This window comes from Dipodomys merriami, unplaced genomic scaffold, assembly GCF_024711535.1.
Source record: "Dipodomys merriami isolate MVZ:Mamm:240054 unplaced genomic scaffold, mDipMer1.0.p SCAF_29, whole genome shotgun sequence".
NCBI classification, from domain to species: Eukaryota; Metazoa; Chordata; class Mammalia; order Rodentia; family Heteromyidae; genus Dipodomys; species Dipodomys merriami.
In genome coordinates, this window is record NW_027204381.1 from 7,684,793 (window position 1) to 7,704,416 (window position 19,624).

At 42.1% G+C, this 19,624-nt stretch overlaps 1 protein-coding gene across 2 annotated transcripts in view; it reads right to left on the bottom strand.

Moving 5' to 3' along the window:
- Ets1 (ETS proto-oncogene 1, transcription factor) overlaps window positions 1-17,495 on the bottom strand; it is a 147,326-nt gene extending 129,831 nt beyond the window's left edge. Inside the window, exons 1-2 of one of the 2 annotated variants that reach the window (XM_070038313.1) lie at window positions 17,433-17,495; window positions 4,155-4,237 (exon numbers count right to left, since the gene is read on the bottom strand). In XM_070038313.1, coding sequence (XP_069894414.1) covers window positions 4,155-4,223 — 69 coding nt within the window. In that variant the 5' untranslated portion in view covers window positions 4,224-4,237; window positions 17,433-17,495. The remainder of the gene's footprint in view (window positions 1-4,154; window positions 4,238-17,432) is intronic. The other variant, XM_070038311.1, reaches the window with a different exon arrangement.
- Window positions 17,496-19,624: the final 2,129 nt, after the last annotated feature.

Genomic DNA, 19,624 nt, shown 5'->3' on the forward strand with positions numbered 1-19,624 from the left:
CATAGGAGCCAAGAACCGCTTAGACCATTGTGCTACGTTTACAATCCAGCCTTTAAACATGAAGGTACTATAATGTTTCTCAACCTTAGGGGCTGGATAATTCTTTGTCATGGGACTCTGTCTTGTGTTTAGTGGAAGTTTAGGTGAATCGGTGGCTTCTACCAACTAGAAGACAGTAGCATATCTCAGACCTTGACAACCAATCATAGTTTCAGGCATTACCAGAGTCTCTGTTGAGAATCTCACTGGCCCTCATCATTTCCCTTTTCCTACCCTTCCTAAGTTTACTATACCCAGGAAGGAACAAAGTTGTTTTTTTTTGGGGGGGGAAGAGGCATCTAACTAAATTGTGGCTCAGGTAGGAAGACTTGGAGGGTTGGATTGAGAATATGGATGGGGCTTCATATGGGATGAGACTTGCTTCACTAACAGAGAGAGTTAAAGGGAACTATGCTCTGTCCTCAACTACATCTAGCTTGGGCTCGAGAATAGGAGGCTTGCTTGCTAGTGTCTCTAGCGCCCACATTGAAAGTTTTAAGTTGCAGACAACATTCTCTGTTTGTAATATAGCCTAGATAAATATTGCAAGTTTACCTAAGAGGTTTACTAAACTTGAACTGTCACCAATCCATGTTATTGATGTGCCCCTCTTGATCAGATGAGTCGTTCAACGTGTCTCTGCTTATTCTGTGGTTCTGAAGGTAACCTTAATAGTTTCCAGGGTAGAGAAATTGAGGTCCAGTGAAAGTGCTGGAATAAGAACTTCAGGCTCTCACGTCACCCAACCTTCTGCTTTTACCCAAGCAACTTGGAAACTGATAGTCAAAAGCATCTCACATGTTGATAGTGTTTCTCAGAAATGGTTGTTGGTAGAGGACAGTGTGGTTTCTTCCTTTTGGAAACCGTTCACAGTGCATGAAAACATCTGGTGTACCTCGTTGAGGATGGTGGCCGTTAGCTGAATATTGATTGATTTTGATTGAGGGGTTTTTGTTGTTTGGTTTTCTCTGTACCAGTCCTGGGGCTTGAATTTTTGTCCAAAGCTAGTGTTCTACCACTTGAGCCACAGCTCCACTTCTGGCTTATTGGTGGTTAATTAGAGATCAGAGTCTCATAGACTTTCCTGCCTGAGCTGGCTTCTGAGATCCTCAGATCTCAGCCTCCTGAGTAGCTAGGATTATAGGTGAGTCACTGGCTCCTGGCTTTTGGTTGAGCTTTTATTTTTAACCATCTATGATTTCCAGATACCCTGTCCAGGATAATATCCTACTATACCTGCAACTGAGACACTTAATATTTTTTGTCTGATAAGTACATACTTTTGTAGCATTTTTCTCTTAATTTTAATTAATTTGTTTCCTTTAAATTATGAATGCTTGTTGGAAGTGGCGCTGTGGCTCAAGTGGTAGAGAGCTCGCCTTGAGCTGAAAGCTGAGGGACAGCACCCGGGCCCAGAGTTCAAGCCCCATGACCAAAAAAAAAAGTTATGAATGCTTAATTTGATTATAACTAAAGATAACTAACATACACTGGCTTTAACTTGTCTTTTCCAAGTCAGTGACACATTTTCCCTGAAGTCACACCATCAGTGTGTATATTTTAACAAAGCTCTACAATATTATCTTGAAGAAAAGTGGAGTGTAATTTTGTTGACTTTAGGTGATGACCTCTCAGAAGCAGGGATAAGTCCCTAGTAACTTTTCCAGCCCTGACCATGACTTTGAACTCTGAGTTCCTGGGTAGTTTTTAGTAAACAAGTCCAAAGTGACTCTTTTGTTTTCCTTTTTGTAGTACCCGTGTTTGAACTCAGTACCTCAGGCTAGTGTTCAGTCACTGAAGCTACATCTCCAGTCCTTTTTGCTTCTAGTTATTTTTCAGATAGGATCTCACATTTTTGTCCCGATCCATCATGGACTTTAATCTCCGAAGTAGTTAAGATTGCATATATCAACTACTATGCTTAACTCACTGGTTCAGATAGAGTCGTACTAACTCAAACTGTGATCCTCCTGATCTCTGCTTCTTCAGTAGTCAGGATTATAGACATGAACCACTATGCCTAGTCTAATTGATTTCTTGTCTTGAATTTCTTTTTATTTTTAACATACTTCTGATATAAATTGTGGTATAAACCTTTTTCTGCTTTCAATTTGAGGAAATAGTGAATGGTAATTGCATAAAAACAGAAATTTTTTTTCTTTTTTTGTCGATCCTGGGGCTTGAACTCTGGGCATGGGCGCTATCTATCAGCTCTTCAGCTCAAGGCTAGCGCTCTACCACTTGAGCCACAGAGCCGGTTTTCTGAGTGGTTTATTAGAGATAAGAGTCTCACGGACTTTCCTGCCTGGGCTGGCTTTGAACCTCGATCCTCAGATCTCAGCCTCCTGAGTAGCTAGGATTAAAGGCTTGAGCCACCAGTGCCTGGCTCAGAAATCATTTTTGAAAAGAAGAAAAATGTATTTCAGAGAAGCCCAGGGAGAAAGATGCACTAAGGTTCCCTAACATAAGCTTCTCCTATGACTATGCTACAGCTTTTGAGCAATTACTTTTCAACATGACAGGAAAGAGTCTCAAAGTATTCAGATCTTTTCATATGCAATTAGAATGAGAAATTATGGCTAACTTAAAGTTCCAGTGTTAAAAATTCCACAGGATCTCAGGTAAGACACAGGCAGAGACTAGTTAAACAGCTCTGATGGATTGATGCCTATTTGGGCAGAGTTAACAATGAACTTATCTACCCATTTCCAGACTAAGTTTACATATTCAACACTTTTTTGACAACTACATTTGCAGAAACACATACAGAATTTAGAGGAAGTAGCTAACCACACAGCTGGAAACATTAAAGTTTCATTTAACATGGAAATTGATCCATTCTGGAATCTCTCCTGTAAAGTGGCTTTTTTTTTTAACTTTGCCAATACCAGAGTTTGAACTCAAAGCCTTGTGCTTGTTCAGGTGGCCCTCTACCACCCGAGTCATGCCTCCAGCTCTGCTTTGTGCTGGTTGTTTTGATGATGGAGTCTCTAGGATTTTATTGCCTAGACTGGCTTTGAGTCTTTATCCTCCAGATCCCAGCCTCCTGATTATCTAGAATTACAGGCACGAGCCACCTGCACCCAGCTGTCCCATAGCAATTTTTAAGCAAGTCTAGTCATCACCATATAGCTTTGAGAGGGGTCTTCTTTAAGGCAGGAAAAAAGTTTATCAAGTTCTATCTTTTTAAGTTCCTTTGGCCTTCCTTAACCAAAGATTGATGACATTTTTCATGTAACCTTTTTTTTCTTTCTTTTTTTCTTTTTATTTTTGTTGGCTGTGTGGCTTGAACTCTGGGCTTGGGCATTGTCCCTCAGCTCTACCATTTGAGCCACAGCGCCACTTCCGGTTTTCTGAGTCGTTTATTGGAGATAACAGTCTTATGGACTTTCCTGCCAGGGCTGGCTTTGAACTGCAATCTTCAAATCTCAGCCTCCTGAGTAGCTAGGATTACAGGTGCCCGACATAAACTTATTTTTACATTTCCTCTTTTTTCAGTTTCAAATCCTCTGATTAGAAAACTCGTACTGGATGCCCATGGTTTATGTCTGTAATCCTAGCTACTCAAGAGGGTTAGATCTGAGGATCATGGTTCGAAGCCAGTCTGGGCAGGAGATCTTTGAGACTCATCTCCTATTAACTAGCAAAAAGGGGGGAGTGGATATGTAGCTCAAATGTTAGGGGGCCAGTTGTGAATGTTAAGAACTAAGCAAAAGCGCAAAGCCTTTGGCTTAAGCTTCAGTACCAACACGTACACACACAAAGAAAACTTGTATTATTTATCTCTCATGTCTAAGTTAAATCATACTAATAAATATGTCTAAGGTACATGTGGAAAACTGACACCAAATGATCTGAACTGTGAAAAATCACTGGGCTTCCCACTGGGAGCCACAGGTACAAACCAAACTTCCTTAGCAGATGTAGGGATTTCTGTATTAATACTGAATAGAAGAGTAATAATGTCACAAAAGACTGAAAATGGCCCCAGTGTTGGTGGTATTCTGATTCCTGGCTATTACTCTCTGTGTATCCTTGGTCATGGAAGAGATGCAGAAGGGAGCAAAGAGATGGGGGGGGGGAAGGGCAGAGTCAAGGAAGGGACCACCACTCACCGCCATCGCAGGACGAGGTGCTGAGTAAGGCACAGGGCTCCCCATGGCAGAATCCACGGTGTAGCTCATTCTGCTCTTAGCACCTGTGTGGAAAAAAGTATTGGCTGAGCCTCTCACTGCCCATGGTGGTGGGAATCTGAACCATCTCAACCCCCACCTCCACCAAAGTGTCTGTGACCCTTAGACCTAGGAGTCTCCCTAGGAGTCATTTGATTCACGTCTCTATGAGGAGACTGAGATTGAGAGAGATAGAGTCAGAGAGACCCCACATAGAGCCAGACTTTGGACAGCCTGGTAGCCTGGCTGTGTGGACATCAGACAATATGGGGTGAGAGGGTCTACAAAGGGTAAAGGAATCTAGGCAGAGACCAGAGTTTTATGAATCTTTTAAAATAAGTTCTAGAGCCCTAGTTGGGTGAGGTGGCTCAAAGCGTGTGATTTCTAGCTACCTAGGGGGTAGAGATTGGGTGATCATAATTAGAGGCCAACCTAAGCCTGCCCCTCATCTAAAACCCCACAAGACTCCACCTGTACTGGGTAGGGATCAAAAGCCTGCTATCCCCAGCAACATGGGGAACACATGCAGAAAGCACAGACCAAGCCTGCTTTGACCTCAAAAACGAAATGTCAAAAGGAAGTCTGGTGTTGGTGGCTTATGCTTACAATCCTAGTTACTCAGAAGGCTAAGATCTGAGGGTAGCAGTTCAAAAAATCATCCCCAGTAGGAAAGTCCTTGAGACTCTGACCTACAACTAACCACCGGAAAACCAGAAGTGGAACTGTGGCTCAAACTGGTAGAGTGCTAACCTTGAACCAAAAAGCTCAGGGACAGTGTCTAGGCCCTGAGTTCAAGTACTATAGCTGACTGAAAAAAAAAAAGCCAAAAGGGATTTGAAGGTGTAGCTCAAATGCTAAAGCACCTGCTTAGCAGGAGTAAGGCCTTGAGTAGATCAATCCCCAGTGCCATCAAAAAGGAAAAAACAAAAAAGAGAAAGAGAAAACAGATTTCCTTCCCTCTCTTGCTTCTCCCCCCACTCCCAATCAAAACTGGTACATAATAAGGATTTAATACATATAATTGAGCTGTAAATTAATTGATAAAGGGATAAATAGAGAAAGCATTAGAGAGAATAAAAAAAGCCACCCACCCCAGTGAAGCATATCAAAAACAAAGCTGGATTCTGGTGACTCACACCTGAGATCATGCTCAGGAAACTGAGATTTGAGGGTCCTGGTTCAAAGCCATCCTGGGCAGGAAAGTGTGGCTCAAAGTGGTAGAGCGCTAGCCTTGAACAAAAGGATCTTGGGGACAGTACCCAGGCCCTGAGTTCAAGCCCCATGACCAACCAAAATAAATAGTACCTCCAAAGACAGATAGAGTCCTTGCATAATGGACCAACCACATTCATCCCAAAAGCAAGAGGAGAACTGCTAAATAATTCCCCATGAGAATGCTCGAGAATGTCCTAGAAGGACTGATTTTCAGCTAGCTGCCTTTCAGAAAGAAATCCTTTGTATCTCAAACCTAACTGATCTCTGGAGTAAATTAATTCACACATTCCCCACCCCCCACCCAACCTCAGGGCCTGTGCCCTCATTAGCCTTGTTATTTTACAGCTAGTATTCTATCACTTGACCCATACCTCCAGTCCTGCTTTTTTGCTAGTTAATTGGAGGTGAAGTCTCTCAGGCTTTTCTGCCTGAGCTAGCTTTGAACTGTGATTGTCTGGAGTTCTGCCTCCTGAGTCACTAGGATAATAGTCGAGTGGAGCCTAGCTAGTTCACTGTCAGATAAATTCAAGCCCCAGTTCCAACACACACAAAAATTTACTGTGTACCTACTATGTGCTGAGGTACTATTTGGGACCTTGGAGACACACTAGTAAACAAGCAAAGTCTCCTGACCTTGTGGCCTTCTACCAGACTTAGGGTAGTAAACCTGAGAAAGACCATGAAGAAGAGAGACTCTCATGTAAGTAACATGATGTGATGAATAATTTGCCAGGAATATGGAAAGCAGAAGCAGCAGACAGTTCTGCCCAGTGCAAGGAATGGGAAATCATGGAAGATTACAGAGAGAGAGAGAGGGGCGGGAGGGGGGGGGAGGGAGGAGGTGTGACCACCAGAGTCCCCAGAGAATCATCCCAGACTCCCACAAGCAGCAAAGGACCTTTGCCCTTCTGGATGCCTCTTTGACTTACACATTGCAAAAGAAAGAACTTTGGGAATTGGCAATAACAGACCTCCTTGCAGCCCAGCTCAAAGACACCAAGGGTTTCTGTCTGCCTGCCAGACAACACTCTCCCTCCAAGCAACAGACTTGTGGGGGGGGGGCGGTAGGGGAAGGTTGGGTAGAAACATGTTTTCTGTTCCATTGACAGCGGGGGGTGAACCTCTGGCTGAACATCTGGTGCACTGTGTGCTGGACCACATTCTCCAATCATGAATGACGCTTCTCTGGGGGGAAAAGCCCTTTGCCCGGGGAAGGAAACAGAAAAGAGGGAGTTGCCAGGACTCTCTAGGGCTCTCATCTCAGGAAATAAAGCTGGGACAGAAATGGATTGCTACTTTAATTTTTTTTGGAGAAAGAAAAAAAGAACCTGTCTTCTTCCCCCGCCCCCCACCCTCTTCCCCTCAACTTGTAGATTGTGACACTGAACAGCTGCAAGTGCTCTGAACTCTTTCAGAAGATACAGAAGGCATATTGGGGGGTTGTTTTGGGGTGTGTGTGTGTGTGTGTGTGTGTGTGTGTGTGTGTGCCAAAGGGGAGGGAAAGCGGGGAGGTTCCACCCACCCCTTCCTTGTCTCTTTGGCCAAACAGAATTCCCTCCCACATAACCACTGCTTGAACATCAGCTGGACTTGAACATTTTGTCTTGGCATTGCACATGCGCATTACCCAAATAGAAAACAACTGTGAGATTTTCAAGATGTACTCCCCAGCCAGGAAGCAGCTGTGAGACCTGTCTGGGTGCAGAAATGAACTGAGTACTTGATAACAGAGGCTCATGATGAGCCAAGTTCATTTTTTTTTCTCTCCTTCAATGGAACCGGAGCGTTGCTCAAGCAATGACGTGTGTGGATCCAATAGGAAACAGCCAAGCTCACCCATTCAGCTTTCCACACTCCAACCTCCCCAGCCCATACCTCTGGACCCAGCATGCAGCTTTCCCCCAGCCCTTCCTCTCTGGGCTTCACCATGGAACTCAAGTTCTGGAGGGACCCGTTTTCTCCCCTAAAACTTCACTACTCTTCTCAGGTTGTATGAAGGTTAGCCATGACCCTCTACTTTACCACACTTCTGAACTAGTGGACCCCTCTTCTTCAAGATTTTAGCAATTGCTGAGTTTCTCCTGCCTGTCCCTTGTGGAGCCACCCTTTGCTCCGACCAAGGAAAGCTGCTCCTTTCTTAAATTCTTCAGTGGTGTATTTTGTACTTATCACACTGTTCTGTACACATCTGCTTCTAGTTGTCTCTCCCACTAGATCCTGAACTTTTATGAATGTAGCCACACCTCCTTTTTCACATTGCATAACGGAACTCACTGTGTGTAAATCTGTGGATGGATGAATAACTGGATGGATAACTGGATGGATGAATGAATGAATTGGTCTCACAAGACTAAACACAAATGAACTAGGTCAGAGGTGAAGACATTCATTTCTCAGATCACAGAATATTAATAGGTGACAGGTCTGGATAAAAACCACTGCAAAAAATGAGTTTGTTTCATAGCAATGTGTACATGAAAACGGTTTCCTTCTTTGCTATTTAAGGTCACCTTATCTTTTCCCACAGCCCTGAACAAGAAGCCACACCCTATTCTCCATCTATTGTCTCCCCTAGTGCTACCCTAGTAGAACTTAAGCTCTAGAGCAGATTTTGCTCATTCCTTTCACACCATATCTCTGATCTAGAGCAATGTTGGTGGGTCTAAACCAGATAATAACTGTTGACTAACCAAGCCTAAGTTAGAAAACTGACACAGACCCTTTAACTCATGAATGTTGTCTTTCTTTCCATGAGGAAGAACTGGCCCAATTGAGCCCTGATTCTGAGTCTTAGGCTCCACCTTCACTATGCTTGAATATAGAGACCAAAACATGATCAGTAAATGAAGGGGACAAAAGGGTAATAACCCTTCTAGACCGATCTCTTTCTATTTGACTCTGCAGGGCTCTGTTCTTTACAAAGCATATGCCACCCTTCCCAATGCAATGGACCACTCTTCCCAAGTCTTATAACCCAGTAGGGATCTGTATGCCTAGAGCTTCCTTTTACCCAAGTCTTCCCAAGACAAGTTGAGGGACAAAGTGAAATGAAGGTTAGGGAACAAGAGGGACATTGGGATCAAGACAGCAGGAGAATAGGAAATCCCAAAGAGACAAGGTTTTAGTCATGGCAGGCCCCGTTCCCATCCACTCTGGCTGGCTTTGCTGTATATCCCTGTAACTGTGGCATCAGTTAAGGGATGTTCATTTTGGGTATCTGTTCTTAAAGAAAAGGTTAAGACTTTAAACTATAATTTAAATTTTTTCTCCTATGTACCCTGCGGGGTATATGCCTGTAATCTCATCGCTAAGGAGGCCAAGGCATGAGGACCAAGAATTAGAGGTCAGCCTAGTCTACGTATCAAGATCCTGCTGAAAAAAAAAAATCTGTTCAAATTAATTGCTTTTAAGCTGGAAAAGGGCAGCCCATGTCTATCATGTTAGCTACTCAGGAAGCTGTGATCTAAGGACTGAGCACCTACCAACCAAGGGAAGAAAGGCCTAAGAGATTCTTATCTCCAATTAACCAGTAAAAAGCTGGACTGGAAATGAAGATGTGGCTCAAGTGGTAAAGGCCCAGCCTTGAAGGAAAAAGCCAAGCAAGAACCAAGAGACTCTGAGTTCAAGCCCCATTACACACATACACACACACACACACACACACACACACACCCCAAAACCCAAAACAATATATTGATATTGATAAAACAATGTTTTGTATCTCAAAACATAGAATATAGAAGGCTTAAATGGACATCATAAAGCAACTGAAATCCCCAAGGATTATACTAATATTTCATTCAATATTCTTCTCAGTATTTCAAGTGCTTCTACATAAATGCAAATGTAATATGTAAAAGTGATCATAATTCACTTTGGGGATATTCCTTATAAGCTCTTTTGTTATCTACTTTTTTTTTTGATAGTTGTGGGGCTTGAACTAGGGCCTGGGCGCTGTCCCTGAACTTTTTTGCTCAAGGCTAGTGATCTACCATGTTGAGCCACAGCACCACTTCCAGTTTTCTGGTGGTTAAAAGTCTCTCAGACTTTTTTGCTCAGGCTGGCTTCAATCTGTGAAACTCAGATCTCAGCCTCCGGAGTAGCTAGGATTATAGGCATGAGCTCCCAGCACCCAGCTTATTATCTACTTTTTTCATTGATATTGGATATCATAAGGTGGGTGTTTTCAATAAATACAGCTCTATTTTGTGACGGGGAAGACTATATGGGATTCTATTGCTATGTATGCCTGTACTTTTCTCAGTGAGTATCTTACTGCTGCGTACTTACTTTGGCTTCAATTCCTCTCTATCATAAAACTCCCCCCAAAACTTTACACACTCAATAAGTGTGGTAAAGTGAGTTTTGTGGACACAAAAAATATATAAACGCCATATTTTAATATGTATTAACAAATTGTATCTCATAATACACAAGCTAGAATTCTATTGCCACTGAAAAAGGCATTGTAATTAACTATTGCTATTGTCATTTTATTTATTTTTTAAATTATGTTTAGGTCTATTACAGCCCAAGCCATCCTGAAACTGCAACCAGGCCCATGTTACTAGAGACCATGTGGTCTCAATTGAGAGGACTACAATGGTAGGCCACACCCAGCTGACATTGTAGAGTGTGTTTGTTTTGTTTTCATCTTTAAGTAACTGTACAAAGAAGTTTTTGAGTATAATGTATCTTGATCAATGGAACTTGCCCTCTAGTCTTCAGGTTCACTTCCCAGGCTTGGAATTATGGGTAAAACTGACCCTGAGTATGGAGTCTGCATAAAGAGTACAAATGTACAATAAATCTCTAGCAGAATATATCTCTGTCTTTCCTTATCTTTTCTTCTTGGAAAGCTACAAAATACTTGATAAGATTTGCAATGAACATTTCTTCTAATGTCAACAATTTAGCATTGTCATCCATTAGATTTTTAAGAAAAGGACATCCTTTTGATTTAAGATTACAGAAGAGAAAGAGTTTGGCTTCCAAATGACTGGTCACCACTTAAAGCAGCTTATTCTAAACAACAGTGTCTCTGCCAAATAAAAACCAACACTCATAGTATCAAGGCCACATATTAATCTTCAATGCACCAGATTTGAACTTTTTCTTTCTGAAATACATCCTAGGGGAACTTGTGGATGTTCAAGTCTGTTGTATGAAACAGCCTTGTGTTGGCATACAACTCACACTTCCTATCTGTGTACTTTAAGATATCTCTTGATTTCTTATCTCTAATACCATGTCAATACTATGTAAATAATGTTTTTCTGTAGTGTAGAAGCCATGACAAGGAAAAGAAAAAAGTCTGTACATGTTCAATCCTGATAGAAATGTTTCTCAGTACTTTTGTTTTGTGGTTGGTTGAGGCTATGGACACAGCAGGCCAACTATACCCAAAAACTGTGTTTCTAAAGACTCAGACTATCACCTCTTTCTGGATATTTTCTCTCATGCTCCTAGGCAGTTAAAAAGTCAGTAATGATACTCCTTCTGGGATTGTCTATAACAAGGCAGCAAAGATATGATATTTCCCATCCTTTTCTGCTTCTGAGTCATGAGTTCTTTGAGAGAAGGTGCCATGTATTCTTAGGTGGTGCCTAGGACAGGTACAATGCACATTTGTTTAAGTCTATTACAGCCCTGGCTAAATGAAGGAAAGAGCAATGGTATGGAGTGTCAGAGCCTGGGGATGTAGATATATTTGGGACAAAACAAATTGCCACCTATGAAGTATGTCCATGTGCAACCCTGAGGGTTAGGCTTCTTAAATGTTAGCTACAAGATGGCATTCTATCTAAATGAATTGATATACTACATCTATTCAGTGTCCTCCACTTTCCCTCCCTCCCTCCCTTCTTTCCTTCCTTCCTTCTTTCCTTCCTTCCTTCCTTCCTTCCTTCCTTTCCCTTCTTCCTTCCTTCTTTTCTTCCTTCTCTCTCACTCTTTCTCTCCCTTTCTTTTCCTTTTTCTTTATTCTTCTCACTTTCACTTGTATTTGGAGTTTGAATTTAGGGCTCACTCTGCTTGCTTGCTGAAGGCTAAAGTTTTACCTCGAGTTATGCTTCCAGTCCAGCTGTTTGCTGGTTAATTGGAGATGGAGTCTCTTGGTTTACCTGGGTTAGTTTTAAGTAAGGAGTGCTTACTTTTGTATTTCTTTCTGAATGAGAAAAAAAATTCCACACCATCATACTGCTAAGTGCATTCTCAAAACCGAGAAGAAAGGCACCTTGGTATTAAAGTTCGCCAACTCTCAATGGGGATCTCAATAGGACAATGCTTACTAAACCAAGTAACTGAAACTAGTCAAGAACTCACAATCTACTAGTTAGTCAGTATTTGTTTGAGTGGAAACAGCTTCTGGGAGATTAAAAATGTTTTAGAATAAAAGTGGCTATAGCTTGCATCCAAATGCTATTCCTCAGCTCTGGGTTTAATCATGAACTTCAACAAATAATGACACTTGGGCTTAGGATGTGATCCAGTGACATGAACATGTTAGAGATTTGTAAATAATGAAATAAATTACAATGGTTTTTCTCTTCCTCCCCCCTTTTTGTTCTTTGCTAAGAAACTAGAAAGAAAAAAAGAATAAACCACCAGGTGCAAGTGATTGATACCTGTAATCCTATGTACTCCGCAGGCTGAGATCTAAGAATCACAGTTTGCAGCCAGCTCAGTCAGACAAAACCATGAGACTCTTGTCTCCAATTAACCAGCAAAAGGTAGGATGTGGAGCTGTGACTCAAGTGGTAGAGTGCCAGATTCAAACAGTTAAAACAAGAGCACAAGGCCCTGAGTTCAAGTCTCAGTACTGGTGTGTGCATACACACACACACACACACACACACACACACACACACACACGAAGAAGCCAAAGGAATAACATGAACTACTCTGCTTTACAACCATCATGGATGTGAATTGGGTAGCAGTCCAGGCAGAACAAATTCCTAGCCAATTCAAGCTCAGAGAAGGACTATCAGACCAAAAACACCACTTCTTACCTGGTGCTGAATACCAAAGAAATTCTTCAAGAGTGTAGAATTTTAAATAATTTGTTTTCAACCCAGAGTCTGTGGACCATGTAGGATTGAATCTAGAGTGTCAGTTCAGTTCTGGCTTTTAGGGAGCTCTCAATAAAGCAAACAGCATCAATAGAGAGATTAAGAGAAGAATTAAAGAGGACTGGGTAGTTTCACTAATGCCTTTCATAGAATTGAATTAAAAGACACTAGTTGACATAGATCTTTCAAACTCACCAAGTAACTTCTTGAACTATATCTGATTGTGATTTCCATGGTGAAATTTTATTGGCTTTATTGCTTGAATTGTAGTGTTCCAATTTCTCAGTATAATGCTAAACAGCTTGTTGGCATGCTGGTTGTAAAGAGGGGTCTTTGTAAATTCAGTGAATTTTGGAGTTGGAAAGAGATTCATCAGATCAGCTTTTTTTTTTAATTTGACTAAACTGAGTGAGGTTAAATGTTAGCCTCTGTGTGAACATGTATTATGAGGTCATGGGCACATATTTTAACTAACTTTACTCCAGAAAGGAGATGGTAATAATCAGTCCTTCAGGATGATTGCACAAAATAAATAGGATTCAACAAGTTCTTCATACATGGGAAAAAAAAGATCCATTAATAATAGTTATCATTTTTATTTTCTTTCTGGTGCCTGTCAGCTTGTCAACATTTACTAGGTCATAGAAAGGATGGGTTTTATTTACTTTCATTTTTTATATTCTTGAATTAGTAGTTTTATTTATGAATTAGAACTAGATCCCATAGAGCCTAAATCCTCATCTTCTCCCCTCCCCCTCCCACCCCCCCATCACTCCATGCCATTCCCTAAGGAGTAATATTAGGATTTCCTTTCATAACCCTAGGTTGAGTAGCCTTAGTCAGGAATTTTGCAAGAGAAAAGAACCATAATTTCTATTGAATGTGACTCAGTTTGTACCATTGTTAAACAGAAAACCAAGAAGTAAGCACTTTTCTTACAGCTCCCAAGGAAGTCTTTGGGAGACTGCTTAGAACTTATGGAGAACTATGGAAGCGCCAGGCCTGAGTTAAACCAATGTTCTTTTTTGGTATAAATGTCAATCTTTTTTTTATAAGTTTTTTTATAGTGGAAATACTGTACAGAGGGCTTACAGTTACATGAGCAAGGTAATGAGTACATTTCTTATCAAGCATTGTTGTCTCCTCCTTTGTTTTTCCCTTACCATCCTAAATGTCAATCTTTGTAACTAGCTATGTATATAATGAAGTAGTAATCCGCTCCAGAAAATGTTCCAGAAGTTTTTGTTTGTTTGGGTTTTCTACATTTTTTTGTTCTCTCTTTTCATTTTAAGGCAACACCCACCCAAACCATCACATGCATGGTAATCACCCAAGGATCCTGTTACAATCTTAGGAAGGAGGTCTAGGTCTGGGTCTGGACCTGAGCACATAACCCGGAAGCTGCAGGTCACAGGAACTTAGAGAGTAAGTAGGCAGCTGGGCTCATTTGATTACATTTCTGAATATGTGTAGCAAAATGGGTGTTTAGGGAGCAGTGACCACCCCATGACCAACAAGAAGACATCATCAGGGCCAAGGCTGAGCACAAGTCTGAAAAGGTGGAAGGCAAACTTGGAAGGTTTGAATTGCACAGCTCAGGTCCTTTCTGGACCTCTCTAGCCAGGAACCAGATGACAGCTCCTATCTACAAGGCATCTGGTCTGTCAGATTTAGGTACCAGCCTACAGTCCCATCCAGGAGTCCTTGCACCTAGAAGTTCAGGCTAACCTGGCCAATGTAGTAAGAGCTTGTGGAAAAAGAAAGAGAGACAGAGAGAGAAAGAGACAGAGACAGAGACAGACAGAGAGACAGAGAGAGAGACACAGAGAGAGACAGACAGAGACAGAGACAGACAAAGACAGAAACAGAGACAGACAGGAGAGAGAGACAGACAGGAGAGAGAGACAGAAGAGAGAGAAGAGAGAGAAGGAAAGGAAAGGAATGGAAAGGAAAGGAAAAGGAAGTAAAGGGTAGGGAAAGAAAAGGAAGGGAAAGGAGGGGGGAAAGAGGGGAGTAGGAGAGGGAAAAAGGGAAAGAAAAAAAGAAAACAAACAAACAAACAAGTAACAGGGCTCCTTTCTCAGGCAAGATGAAGGAAACCAGAAAAGATACCCAGGAAATCAGCTAGATTCAAAGAGTGAGTGCTTGTGAAACTACTACATTTTCAGTAGAAATGATGAAGCAACCAACAAACAAAAAGAACTATGCTGTCATGGTAAGAACTGTTATCATATGCAAGTTTCCTCAAATGCCACTAAATTGTTGCCTATCACATTAATTTCACTCAATCTAATTTTTAATTTCCATGAAGAAATAAAAGACAAAATAAGGAGAAGAAGAAAGGGTGGAAAGAAGGCGAGCGGGGAGAAGGAGGAGGAGGAGGAAGAGGAGGAGGAGGACAAGGGGACAGAAGAGCAGAGAGGAGGGAGAAAAAAGGAAAGGAGAGGAGAGGAAAGAGAAAAAAGAAAGGAGGAGGAAGAAAAAGAAAGAGAAGAGGGAAGGGAAAAAAGGGGAGAGAGGATGCTTCAGCTTCTAGAATACATCTATTTCTTCTGCTTTTTGGTAGGAACAATTGGGAAATTTGAAAGGATCATTTGAAACAATTATTTCTCCAACAACACATAAAACTTTGAGGCACAGCAGAATGTGAGTTGAGGGTGCGAATTTTTTCCATCAGAACATTGAATCTCTGTGTGTAATCATAGAGAAATCTGGGCCAAGTTCTGTCTCCCTGGCATTTGTTCACCCCTGCCTCGCCCTCCTCTGGGGACCTCCACCCACACACCCACTTTCCTGCAGTATTACTTCACGCTACCCTACCCTGGATCTACTGGCTCTTATATTTTTTTTTCCAAAGCTCTATTCCATTTACTTCTAATCTCTCATCTCCATGCACTAAGTGGTTTCCAATAACCATTCACATTCCAGAGTTGGAGGAAATCAAAGCACATCACGTTCAATCACCTGTCCTGGATTCTAAGGTTAAACTTTAAAAAAAAATACCTTAAAGGTTTCAGTTCAACATATCAGTCTGTAAGTACAAGGCATCTTGATTGATGTCACATTGTGACATCTTTAATACAACTCAAGGACCTTCCACTTTCCTGATTTCCAAGACAGAGCTTGAAAGTTCAGCTCTGACCCTGCTGTGGCCTCTGAACTCCACCATTACCTGGAACAAGCAGTTGTACCAGATCCAGGCTCTCAGTCGATTCTTCAAGGTTAGGGAAAGCAGCCAGGAGTTGAAGGATCCCCCTCCACCCAGTCTCCCCCTGACTCTGCTGAGAGGCCTTCTTGTACTTCTAGCAACAAACACCTGGGTGTAAGGAGCCGGTAAGGCAGTGAGGCCTGCTCTTGTAATCAATCTGAGCTTCCTACATCCCCAGCAGCGGAACCAAAACGGAAAAGGCTTGTGTGGCAGCCTGAATTGTTTGTTATTTCAGTCCTGAGTTGGCAAGGATGGAAGTTGTTGATTTACAATTAGAAGCAGCATGCTTCTTCAAATATTAATATTAATAACTACAATACCCCCCAACACATGAAAAGACCTTTTCATCTTCAAAGCACTTTGCAAAGGCAAGCTCTCTCTTCTCTCCATTCAGAAACCACCAGGTAAGCAACTATGGCCCCAAGGGTGGCTGCCACCCAGCACTGCAGACTGGGCACAGGGGGTTTCTCCTGAGATAAAAAGGAGGTGAAACAATCCAGATCGCCACTGATGAAAGAATTAAAGTGATGGTCATTTTACAAATCAAAATAGAACTGCCTGGGTTATCTGTTTAAGATCCATACTTTCTGTTGTTTAACAACTACCATTTTGCTCAGAGAGAGAGAGAGAGAGAGAGAGAGAGAGAGAGAGAGAGAGAGAGAGAGAGAGAGAGAGAGAGAGAGAGAGAGAGAGAGAGAGAGAGAGAGAGAGAGAGAGGAGAGAGGTGAAAAATGGCCTGGACAATTTTAGAAAAAGAGAGGAAAAGAAAAGTAATAAGGAAAACTTACAACCCTTCCCCCAAATCCTATCTCAATCTCTGAATAGCTTTTTGTGACAGCTCACCCACAAAAAATGCTCCCCCCATCCTTGTGTCCCTTAGCTTTTTTTTTTTTTTTCCCAAGGCTGGTATTCTACCACTTGAGCCACACCTTCACTTTAGCTATTTTTTTGGAAATCTCATGGATTTTTTTCTGCCTGGGCTGCCTCTGAACCTCAATCCTCAGCTTCCTAAGAAGTTAGAATTACAAGCGTGAACCACCCGGTGGAAAATGCTACTTTAAAAATCAGTCATCGCGACATTTTAAACAGTAGTTGAGAAGCACCCGGACAAGATGGAATTGCTGGATACTCTCAAGGAATGGAAAGAAACTTCCATTCCCCTCCCCCATATACATCCTAGTAGCAACTCAAGACTGAGAGACACCCCCCCACCCCTCACCCACCCATTCACAGGGATGACAAGAGCTGCGGAAGGGATTGGTAGATCTTGAAGAACTGTGAGACTGAAAGACTGTGCTAAAGCTGCTTGCCTTACAAAACTCCAACCTGTAACTGGCTTCACTAGGAGTGAAAGGCTGGGATAGAGGAGACATTCCTATGTTGAATTACAGTTTTATTTCCTTGGAAGTGCTCCAGTCTGCCAGGAAAACCCAGTAAGTGACAAGACGTTGAATATGGACACCATACAGAATTCTGCTTTGGGAGAAAGACACAGAATAAGACCTAAGTCTATAACAAGCTCAGGTAAGATTGTTTTTTTCTTCGAAAACTGGAATTAAACAATTGAATGGATACACAGAAGAAGATGCAAAATGAAGAAGAGAAACCTGCTGGTATCCTGAAAGTTTCCACTAATATACCCCTGATTCACAGAATGGAGGGAAAAATAAAATGACAATAGGAAAAAAGAAAAAGGAAATGAAAAAATTTTAAGTAGAAACTCACCTTACCCTTTGCTGCTTGGAGGGAGAGGCAGGATGGAGTTTAGCTAACCAGTGAACGCCCCTGAAGTTCTGCCTTCTCTGCCCCAACTACCTGCGGAATTCTCTGCTTAGGGAGTGACTAAAGAGGATGCGAAGACCATAATGCTCCTAATAGAGCTGCCCCCTTAAATTGGGGGGTGTGGTCAAGAGAAAGCTGGAGATCTGATGGTCTTCCGTCAGCCCTGAGCACCGAAGCAGGAGTCATTTAGGACCGGCGCTGCAGTCTACAGGAAAACAATTAGTGTGACTGGCTATAGCAATCTTAACTTTACATCCTTTGAAATTATGCTTCAGCAAAATGTGAATCAGCCAGCAGCAAAGCCAGGAGGGAAAGGAGCAAACGGACCCAGCTGTGTGATAGGAAACCATGTCTTATCAGGAAAAATACATCAGATTTCCACTGAGTACACAAATATAAGATGCTGTCCACAGTTGTTTAAATTTTTTTTCCCAGTGGAGCCTCATTCATTCAGGCAAGAGCTAGTTCGAGGGCTACGGGGGGGCGGGGGGGGATAGTTCTGACTGTCAGCAAGCATTTGGCTGCTGCCCACTTAGTTTTGCAGCCCAGTGTTTCTCTCTGATAGTAAATGCCACATTTCCTCAGGACAAGAGGAGAAATACAGGTGCACATTAATTGCACAGATTTTTACCCTGTATGTGCACTGTCACTTATACTTGCATATGAAAATACCTATGACCAGTAGTAATCTATAAGGACCATCTTGGCTTCTGTAGCCTGGCCTTGACCTACATGTATAGAAGAGAGCTGACTTGGGATTTCTGTATGGGTTCAGGTGATCTGTAAAACAAATGAATGTTAGTTGCCCTACCCAGGGTCTTTTTTCCTGCCCGACTGTAAACCTGGGTACAATGCACCAATTCTAGGCTAGGATTTCCATCTCAGCTAGGGTAATAAGTATGTATCACTGAGTTCAGGCATATGTTGAGAAGAGGAGTTCTGCACAAATGTGTGACTAGGCTGGCCTTAAACCTCGATCCTCCTAATCTGAGTCCTTAAGTAGTTAGGATTACAGACATGAGCCACTAGCACCCCATATTTTTCTTTCTTTTTCATGAAGATACCAATTCTCAAATTTTTAAAGGCCCATAAAAATCTAGTAAATGTCATTCAGCACATCATCTCATTATCCTCCGTTGTATACTATTAGCAGTGCAGTAATGAGGTAATTAAAGCAAGACTGTGCTGTGCATGTTGCTCTCTGCATATTAACATGGCTTGGGGAAAAAAGGAAGACAGAGTGCCACTGGTTCTGTTTAATCTAATTAATATCTACACCAGGCACTGATCTAGGCCCTGGGAATCTATCAAGATCATCACACTGTCGTGGACAGGCAGACACATACATCATCCATCTCCACAAAGCATGATGCATGGTGAAAGAGAGGTCTGTGAAGTTGCGTTCGCTCCCGCCTGTCTCCTAAAGCAAAGTCAGGTCCAGCATGCAGCTTTATTCAAACAGCGTATGCTCCAGTCACTGAATTTGCAACAGAACTTGTTTGTAGGTGCCACTACTGGGACTTGAACTCTTGAGCCTTGTACTCTTGGTTGGCGCTCAGCTTTTGCTGGCTATTGATTGGAGTTAAGAGTCTCTCGAAGTCATCTACCTAGGCTGACTTCAAACCATGATCCCCAGATCTCAGTATCCTGACTAGCTAGAATTGTAGGTATGAGCCTACAATTGAGGGCATAAGTCTTCAGCCACCCGGCTGAAGACTTTGATTCTTGTTTTCACAAAACCATAGGGTGTTATTTTTATTACTAGAAAGCAGTACCAGGGTTTGAACTCAGAGCCCTTGTGCTTGCTAGGCAAGAACTCCACCACCTGAGTCATGCCTCCAACCCTTTTCACTTGAGGCTATTTTTCAGAGTCTTGAGCTTTTTTCGCTTGGAGCTGGTCTCCTTTCCATGCTTCCTGTGTAGTTGAACTTACAGCCATGAACCATCATGACTGGCTTTATTGACTGAGGTAAGGCCTTCTGAACTTTTCACCCAGGCTGAACTTGAACTGTGATCCTCCTGATGTCTGCCTCTCCAGTAACTGGAATTATAGCCACAAGCCCCCATGCCTGGTACAGTGTAATTATTGAGGGATAGATTTAGAGTTGTCTGTGTAGAATCTGTACACAAAGCCG